The sequence below is a fragment of the Uranotaenia lowii genome, chromosome 1 (genome assembly GCF_029784155.1).
Source record: "Uranotaenia lowii strain MFRU-FL chromosome 1, ASM2978415v1, whole genome shotgun sequence".
NCBI classification, from domain to species: Eukaryota; Metazoa; Arthropoda; class Insecta; order Diptera; family Culicidae; genus Uranotaenia; species Uranotaenia lowii.
Window position 1 is genome coordinate 206,082,371 of NC_073691.1, and position 10,271 is coordinate 206,092,641.

The following is a 10,271-nucleotide window of genomic DNA, read 5'->3' on the forward strand; positions in this document are numbered from 1 at the left end:
ACACAAAGCTGAAACGTTGAATTTTTTTGGGAAACTATTCATTTGGCTTTTTGTAAGCTCATACTGTCTGTAGAAGTGTTTGTTTGTAGACCATTTCAAAATCATAAATTGCAAGTCTTCATGTTTTTTTAATTTTAGAGAAAATAAAAACTTTTAATGATAAAAGTTTGTATACGAAATGTACGTCAATGTTTATATTGTTTAAATAAATTATAAGTTTAAAGGTAAATTATTCAATCAATCCTTAATGATTGATTTTCTAAAACCTGACTAGTCTGATCAATGTTACCCCTGTGATCAAAGTTCCCCCAGTTTACGGTACCAGAAGGAAAAGGTAGAAGATTATTTGCTGACGATACTTTGCTTTCAGCCAAAGGTCGAAATTTCGGGTGGTACGCAGTAGATTGCAACAAAATTAAAATTCCTTTTTGAATTACTTGAAAATGTGGAAAATTTCTCCTAACGTTTGGAAGCTCAACTTATTTTATTTCCCCATAAGCCAAGAGCAAATTTTTTAAAACCTAATGAAAATCATTCCATAACTTTTAATGGGGTTTCATTAGAATGGTCTGATCACGTGAAGTACTTGGGACTCACACTCGATCGGAATCTTACTTTTAAAAATCACATTGAAGATATTCAATCTAAATGTAATAAATACACTAAATCTCTTTATTCTCTTATCAACAGGAAATCCAAGTTGTGTCTGCGAAATAAGATGCTTATTTATAAGCAGGTGTTCCGACCAGCGATAATGTATGCAGTTCCGATTTGGTCTAGCTGCTGCGCGACGAGGAAAAAAGCCATCCAGAGGATTCAGAACAAGGTTCTGAAAATGATTTTGCGGCTTCCACCTTGGCATCGGATTGCGGGCATTGAATCGATCGAAGAGATGGCCAACAAAATCATCTCCAACTTCAGAGGCAAATCGATGCAGTCTTCCATCGCAGAGATTCGTTCTCTCTACCCCTTCCAGACCTCTCGTATTCGATTATCGCTTGAATGCATGGAAGACTGTAAAAGGACCTCTCGATGAATTGAATGTTCGCTCAACTGAAAATTTTGCTGTAAATTCGCCGATTGGATTACCGTGATGCAACGAACCAAGCACAAGGGAGGCCCCAGAGCCCTTCGTCCCAGTCGCGCAGTTTCCAGCCAGCGTCAACAGTCGTCCCGGCCCTGGGTACGATGTAGGCAATGGGGCTCTCCAGCCTGTGCAGTCAGGCAAGTACCCTTCTTCAGCTTCCGTTGCGTTCAGTGACTGCCTCTCATCTTCCAGAACTCGTCCCAACGATCATCGGAACACATCACGACAAATAATTGACGCATCTAATTCATGTAATGGTCTGCGGCTGTACTACCAGAACGTGCGTGGATTGAAATTCAAAATCACTGAATGCTTCGTTGCTTCATCAGAGCTCGGTTTCGAAATCTATTCATTCACCGAAACTTGGCTCGATTCATCCGTACCGACAAGTCAGTTATTTGGTTCTGACTATAACGTATTTCGTTGTGACAGAAGTAGTGCCAATAGTCGTCGTAGTAGAGGTGGTGAGGTCCTCATAGCGGTTTCAAGCAAGCCTAGCTCATCAATCGTAGCTTTTAATACTAATAGCATAGAAAGTTTGTGGGTGAGAGTGTCAAATGATCACGGCTCATTTTTGATCGGAACAGCTTATGTACCGCCGGAAAAAAGTTACGATTGTACAATTATCGATTTGCATTTTGAGGCATTATCAGATGCTAGACTACAACACCCTGCATGTAATGTAATTCTTCTTGGTGACTTTAACCAACCGCAATTGTTCTGGATTCCGGGACAGAGCAACAACATGGTGTTGGAATCTTCTTCCATGATAAATTCTGCTAGTGCTACACTATTGGATGGAACGACATTGAATGGAGTTAGTCAACGAAACTGGATACGAAACTCTCAAAACCGAACGCTGGATTTGGTTTTCTCAGATGATTCTATTTCGATCAGCCCCATTATCGAAGCCAGTGATTTCGTTGTGCCGATAGACGTGTATCACCCTCCTTTGGAAATTGAAATTTTCTTCCCGAATCCTATCACTTTTGTTAAAGATTTCGATGTATCAGCCCGTTATTTTAATCGGGCGGATTTTGATACTATGAACCGTGTTCTATCTGAAGCTGACTGGTCTGAAATCCAAAGTTGTACTGACGTTGATGTGGCTGTTTGTATATTTAAAGCAATCCTTGATGACGCTTTTGATAAATCCGTACCCCTGGTGCGGCCTCCTCTTCGACCTCATTGGACTAATGCTCATTTGAAGCGTTTGAAACAGACACGATCGAAATTGCTACGGAAGTTTAGTAACTCCAGGTGCCCATGCGTGAAAATCAAATTGAACGCGGCTACTAAATGTTACCGGATATACAACCGACTTTGGTATCGTCGTTATGTGCATCGTACTCAGACTGAACTTCGTCGCAATCCAAAAAAGTTCTGGAAATTTGTAAAGTCCAAACGGAAAAAGTCTGTACTCCAATTAAATGATCGTATTGCCATGTCAGCTGACGAAAAATGCGACCTTTTTGCGATGCACTTCGCCAGTGCTTTTTCAGTCGAATCGCCAACCGCTAGTCAATTGAACGCCACAGTAACACGATTACCCATCGATGTGCTGGATCTGGATGTTTTTGCTGTGAGCGAAGAAATGGTGTTAGAGGCAATAATTAATCTGAAAAACTCCACGACATCCGGACAGGATGACATACCGGCGTGCGTACTGAAAAAGTGTTGCTCTTTACTGGTGAAACCTCATTTTCAAACAAGCATTTTCACTCAGTCTCTAGAACAGCAAAAATTTCCTACCATCTGGAAAAAATCGTTAATGAGCCCAGTTTACAAAAAAGGTGACAAAAAATATGTTCTTAACTACCGTGGTGTCACATCGCTAGCTGCCTGCTCGATAGTATTTGAGAGGATTGTCAACGATGTCATGTTTTCGGCTTGCCGGAACTGGATCTCTGAGAACCAGCATGGATTTTTTCCTAAACGCTCTGTAACTTCAAACCTGATGGTTTTTACATCCTTTTGCATATCAAACATGGATGCTGGCAAACAAATCGACGCGATATATACCGACATTTCCGCGGCATTTGATTCTGTAAACCACGATATTCTTCTGAAAAAAATGCATCGATTGGGATTTTCCGAACGATTGTGTGCGTGGATCAGAAGCTATCTAAGAGATCGTCGATTGGCTGTGAAAATTGGTTCAGCTGAATCTTCTGACTTCATTCCAAAGTCTGGGGTACCCCAAGGCAGCATTTTGGGTCCTTTGTTGTTTACGCTGTTTTGTAATGATGTGGAGTTCTCCTGTACGCGGACGACTTAAAAATATTTTTAGTCATAAACAGTAAAGCTGACTGTTATGAATTACAACGCTTCTTGGACACAGTTGTAAACTGGTGCGCCAATAATTTACTAGTTTTGAGCGTTGCGAAGTGCTGTATTATCACGTTTGGGCGTAGGAAAAATCCATTCATTCATAATTACGATATTTTGGGCGAGCAGTTGCATCGTGTTGAGGAGATAAAGGATCTTGGCGTTTTGTTGGACAGTCAAATGACTTTTAAGCGGCATTACTCTGTGGTACTCGAGAAAGCTAACCGAATGCTTGGATTTATTGTACCTACGTTTGAGTAAAGAATTCACTGATCCACTCTGCTTGCGAGCTCTGTATTGTTGCCTGGTGCGATCAACATTGGAATCTGCGAACCTAGTATGGTGGCCTTTTGAAGCTTCATGGACAGCGCGTTTTGAAGCAGTTCAACGTCGGTTCGTTCGTTATGCTCTTCGTGAACTACCTTGGGAGAATCCTTTAAACCTACCGCCATACGCTCATCGTTGTGCTCTGCTTGGACTTCATACGCTGTCGGATCGTCGTTCCATCTGTCAATCGCTGTTTGTGGCAAAGGTTCTTCGGAACGAAATTGACTGCTCCTGGCTACTACCTCGCTGTAATATTTATGCTCCAGAAAGAACCCTACGTAATAGAAACTTGCTCTCCCTGGAACCTACACTCAGAGGAAATCTTATTATAAGTTTCATAAGATACATCTTATGAACCACTTTTTTGCGTCCAAACTAATTTTTCATAAGAGTCTTATGAAATTCTTTCAATATTCATACGAAGTTCATATGAAAAATAGCAGAAGCGGCATTGTGAAAAAATAATGAACACTTTCATTCCATCAGTCATTTTCTCGTCGTTGTACCAAACCCTAAACAGTTGTGGAGCCATCAGTTTTTTTTTTCAAAGTTGAAAGTTATTTTGTTATTCTACATAGTAAGTTTAATTTTTTGTGAACGTTCAAATTATTTGTTAACGTAAACACATATTTTTATGTTTACTTTTCAGCATGTTGACCGGCGAAAAGGATAAGTTCAATGGACCGGGTGCGGCAGAATGACTGTTGGAACCGTGCCTTAATGTACTGCTTATGGTGATCATGATGTTATTGTAAAAAAACAACAAATTACCCAGAAAATAAACTGATCGTTTTAACATCAATTAACTTGATATTTTCTCTTCAAACGTAAAATTTTCTGCTTCCATAAGACCCTCTTATGAAAAGCAATAACCTCTCATTGAAGCAGGTGTCCATCTGAAGAATTCATTCGCTTCATAAGACAATCTTATGAATTTCATAGATTTTTCTTATAGCTCCACTTCATAAGAGAATCTTATGGTATATATAATAGTATTTTTCTGAGTGTAGAAGCACGCGATATGGCAGTAACGACCCTCTCCGTTCCGCAAAAATATGCTTTCTACGTTATTATGCTGTCTTCGACTTCAATGTTTCCATTTCAACTTTCAAACGCCGTATTGAATCTGACTTAAGTGACCAACTAAGAAATTAGGAAAAATATCATGTAATGTACAAATAATATTAAGTAGATCATTAAGACACCTAAATATGTCAGATGATTTTGTATCAAATAAACAATAAACAATTAACAACAATTAGTTTAATTTTAGGATAGTTTTAGTTTTTAGTTGTAAGTTTAAAATATTTTTGACATTACATGATGTTCTCCTACAAAAAAATACTTGATTGTGCTCAGCAAATTTAAGTAGAATAAATAAATTTTAGTGATTAGTAGACTATAGGGCTCTGGACAGTTCATTATTGAACTGAACACCTAATTTAATGTAATAATGTAATATAAATGTAATGATGAATTGGTACGAATAAAGACATATTTAAAAAAAAAACCTACCTACCTACCTAAGGGTCCAGCGCCGATTGACCGGCGCATAGGGCTGGGATAAAAGATCTCCACTGCTGGCGATCCGGAGCCAGCGTCTTCACTTGCTGCCAGCCAAGGTTCTCGTCAACTGTGCGGATTTCAGCGGCTAGACTTCGCCGCCACGAGTTTTTGGGCCTGCCTCTTCTTCGATGCACATCTGGATTCCAGTCAAGCGCCTCTCTGCAAATTTCGTTTTCATCTCTTCGCAGCGTGTGCCCAATCCATCTCCACTTACGTTCCCGAATCTCGATTTCTAGCGCCTTTTGATGACACCGGCGATGAAGTTCAACGTTTGAGATCCAGTTGCCAGGCCACCAAGCGCGGATGATGTTCCGCAGGCAGCGATTCACAAAAACTTGCTGTTTTCGCGTCGTCATCGCATATGTGCACCAAGTTTCACACAAGTTTCCCGTACAGCAATACGGATTTGACGTTTGAGTTGAAGATTCGGATCTTAGTTCGTAGAGAGATCTGGCGTGACCAACGGATGTTTCGGAGACTCGCAAACGCAAATCGGGCTTTTCTGATCCGGGTTTCGATGTCCTTCTTGGTACCACCATCAGGCGTAATCTGGCTACCAAGATACTGGAAGCACTCCACTGTCTCAACCTGTTGTCCAGCTACCACGAAATTGGAACGATTTTCTGTATTGATTTCCATCGACTTGGTCTTCCGACATTGATTTTGAGACCTGCTGCCTTGGAGCTTTCGGTGTGGTCGTCGAGTTTGCTCTGCATGTCTTGTTGTGTTTGGGCGAGCAAAACAATATCGTCTGCCAGGTCAAGGTCGTTCAGTTGCTCCATGGCTGAAGGATTCCACGGCAATCCTCGGTTTGGTCTACAGTCAATCGATCCAGTCAAGATCTCATCCATTAGGATGAGAAAAAGCAGCGGTGACAAAATACATCCTTGTCTCACTCCAGCAGTTACCGGGATTGGTTCGGACAAGACACCGTCGTGCAAGACCTTGCACGAAAATGCCTCGTACTGTGCTTCGATGAGATGGACTAGTTTCTCTGGGACCCCTCGTCGTCTAAGAGCAGCCCAGATGTTTTCGTGGTTCAGTCGGTCAAATGCTTTTTCGAAATCAACAAACGCCAGCAGAAGAGAGTCCTGGAATTCGTTGATTTGTTCCAGTACTGTTCGTAGCGTTGTGATGTGGTCCACACATGATCGTCCGGATCGGAATCCAGCTTGTTGCCGTCGGAGTGTAGCGTCGATTTTCTCTTGGATCCTGTTCAGGATCACTTTGCAGAGTACTTTGAGGGTTGTACAGATCAAAGTTATGCCACGCCAGTTACCGCACTCTGTTAGGTCTCCTTTCTTTGGGACCTTTACGAGGATATCCTGCATCCAGTCGGCCGGGAATGTTGCAGTATCCCAAATGTCAGCGAAAAGACGGTGCATTAAAAAAAAAGACATATTAAAAAAAACTTAACAAGAAAATTCTCCGCTTGTTCAAGTGCTCCACTTGGGACCGATATTTTTCGTCATCTAGTTTAACAATGTACTCACTCTCCTGGACGACCCAGAACTTACGTATGCCGATGACCTCAAACTCCTACACTCAGAGTTTTCGAGCGACGAATGTTAAGAACCAACTTTGGCGGCGTGCAGGAGAATGGAGTGCGTGGAGGCGAAAGATGAACCACTAGCTCGCACGATTCTACGGCGAACCCAGTATCCAGAAGGTGGCGTAGGCTGGACGGATACGTTGGTGAATAGGATCGGGGTGCAGTGTCAAGAAAGACTCAAACCACTGACCATACTGACAGGACATTCGATTCCGTTTGTTGGATATTTTTTCCAACAGTACGCAATATCGTTCCAGAGTGCGCATCGATCGATTGGAAGAAATGCTTTGCCAGTTAGTCACCCAATTTTCAAAACAAATAGGCAATTTATACGATAAAATCGGGCAAAACAAGTACAAGTATTTTTTTTTTACAGAGCATTTGTACTGGAAAAATGGTAGGTTCGCCACCTACCGTCCCTATTGTGAACCTTGCAAAATTTGACAAAAAAAAATTAGCCACAATATGATCGAATTTTTGTTCTAAGTGTCCTGTCAGTGTGATCGGTGCTTAAACGTTCGGAGTTTTAAAGAGCTGATACAATCAACAGTTGTATAAGTTTATTAAAATTTAACGATACGAAAAAAAATAATGTAAAATGAAAATTTATTCAAAGAAACTTTAAATTTTTTGTAGGTAAAATATTGGTTAATTTTTTTGCAGTCGCGAACTAGTTGCTACTCGTAGAGGATGACGCCCTTTTGTTTAGTCTAGCGCTGAGGTAGCGTTTTCTGAATTCGGCATTGTTCAGACTTTTTCTGATCGGGACCACTCGGTGGTTCGAAGTTGTAGAACCAATTTTTGAGGGAGTCTCAACGGAATCTCGCTCCGCTTTAACGAGTTGTTGTGTTGCGTTTTCTTCCTTTTTTACAGTCGTTGCCTCTGCCAAATCAATTACAATGGTGGCTTCATCAGAGTGGTTGGTTGTTTCCTTAATAAGCGGAACAACAGTTACGGGTTGCACGTTATCCTTTGCAGGTGAAGCAGTTGAAGCTTTTTCGAGTTTCTCATCGAAGCGTTCCTCCTTTCCTTCCCGAAGCGTATCTTCGATGAAAGCGTCGTCCTCACTATACATAGAATTGGTGCGACCACAGCAGCGTCTCTTTGTAGGGTCAGCACATGGGGATTGGTTTTGATAGTACGCTGCGTTTAAATAAAGACCCTGGCTGTAACACACACTGGTCGTAATACAAGGACACCAGTCTTGGGAATTGACGACCGCTCCGAGCACACCAACCCACAAAATATACAATAAACCATGCATCGCTGTTTTCGTTGAATCGAACCGTTTGAACTAGATTGAATATCTCAACGATGCGCCACGCTTTATATACGTTTCTGAGGTTCGATGCAATCATGAGTAACATATTTCCGAGAACATTCACCTTTTTCAAAAACACTGTGTGACCAAAACAAAAAAAAAAGTCCGGTTTCGTCAACTAGAACAGTTGCAGTAAATTTCGAGCTCTGTTTCCAGAAATGGAATTCTTTGAGTCCATCATATTTTAGTTGCATCTTTATAGCTTTCTTTGGGCCTGTTTATGCAGAGAAGTAGGCTGTGTGTTAACAGGTTTGTTGTTTTCTTGAAGCGTGTTGTTATCATTTATCTTACTTACTTACTTAATGTTACCTCGCCGATCCTCCGGTGCATAGGGCCGTGGTAAAAGACCTCTACAGTTGACGATCCGGAGCCAGCGTCTTTACTTGGTTCCGGTCAAAATTCTCGTCGACAGTTCAAATTTCGGCGGCTAGACTTCACCGCCACGAATTTCTGGGTCTGCCTATTCTTCGATGTCCTTCTGGATTTCAGGATTCATTTATCTACACTAAATCATTTCAATTTCAGAAGAGTGAGGAAACGGTATCTGCTGACAATATCTCAATCATATTGAATCATCATTTTTAAAATATTTTATTAACGTTTTCCAGCAATTTAATATTCACACTTTTATACCACGTACCATTAGAATGAGTCGATTTGGAGTCATTTTTAAATTTCTCAAATTCTGAGGTCTAAAAAACTATGTTTTGGTTCAAAACTCATTCATGTTTTATGCAAATTTTTTAGTAACGTTTACATGATTAAATTTGAAGTTTTATGTTTGTATGCAAAAAATGAATTTTGACGGTTTGCCATTAAACTTTACTGAAAATAATCCATACCATTTGTCTTTTTCATTTTATCTTAAAAAAAAAGTTATGGAATAAAGAAAAAAGTGAAAACTATGTTTGCAATACCTAACTTTTAAATTTTCTTTAATAATACAATCAGGGTAGTTTTCTAGCATTTGATAACTGATATACAGCCTTTTTCTGAGCTCTGTCTTTTCAAAATTTTACTTCGACTTGGAATAACGTTAAAATCAATGATTGTAGAAGAATAGGGTGATTTGACAATCATTGTCCCCTTTCCCATTGTTGCACAGAATGACTTAAGTGTTAAATATTTCATCTGTTTTTTTTTAACTTTTTCCCAAAAATAATACTGAATCATGTTAATTGGAATGTTTACTGATGAATGAAGCTTTTAAAGTTATTGTCTACTGTAAAATATGCATCTAACTACAGTATTAACCGTTCTTGTTTTTTTTCGCGCGATTTTTGTGCTATTTGTTAAACAAAACCTTAAGATTCCTTCTACGGCAAATGAAATTTCACGTCAGAATAAAACATTTTTCGAATCTGTTTTCTTTACGAAAAGTTTGTTGGACGTTGAAAGTCGAAATTCAAAAGTCAAAAGTCAAAATCAAAAGTTGACAGTCGAATGCTAAATATGTAACCTTAAAAGTCGAAAGTCGAACATCGACAGTTAAAAGTTGAAAAGTGAAAACTAAAAGCCGAAAGATTTAAGCCTAAGTCGAAAGTCGAAATTTCATAGTAAATAGTCAAAAGTCTTTTTTTTTTAAATTTATTTATTTTCGGGATTTTAACAATGGTTTCATTCACCCCTAGCGTGCTAGTCAAAAGTCGAAGTTCGAACGTCGAAAGACGAAATGACAAAAACCAAGTCGAAAGTCAAGAAGTCGAGAAGCCGAGAAGTAAAGAAGTCAGAAAGTAAAAAGTCGAAAATCAGAGATCGTAAGTCGAGAAATCATGAGTCGAAAAGTCGAAAGTCAAAAGTCTAAAGTCAAAAGCTGAAAGTCGAAAATAAAAAATCATAGTTGCAAGTTGAAAGTCGAAAATCGATCGTCGAATGTTGAAAGTCAACAGTCCAAAGTTAAATGTTGAATGTTGAAAGTCGAAAATCGAAAGTCAATAATTCATAATAGATAATCGATAGTCAATAGTCTGAAGTCGAAAATCAAAATCAAAAGTCACAGTCTAAAGTCGAAAATCTAAAGTCCAAAGTCCACAGTCGAAAGTTGAAAGTCGAAACCTACCAAAAGTCGAAAGTCAATAACTCAAAGTAGA

The 10,271-nt window shown here is 39.6% G+C and overlaps 1 protein-coding gene across 1 annotated transcript; it reads left to right on the forward strand.

Moving 5' to 3' along the window:
* The first annotated feature begins 1,093 nt into the window (after positions 1–1,093).
* On the forward strand, positions 1,094–4,443 carry LOC129738320 (uncharacterized). The gene is made up of 3 exons (XM_055729502.1): positions 1,094–1,224; positions 1,280–2,746; positions 4,392–4,443. Exons 1-3 carry the CDS (start codon positions 1,094–1,096, stop codon positions 4,441–4,443), a joined length of 1,650 nt encoding a protein of 549 aa, XP_055585477.1.
* The last annotated feature ends 5,828 nt before the right edge of the window (positions 4,444–10,271 follow it).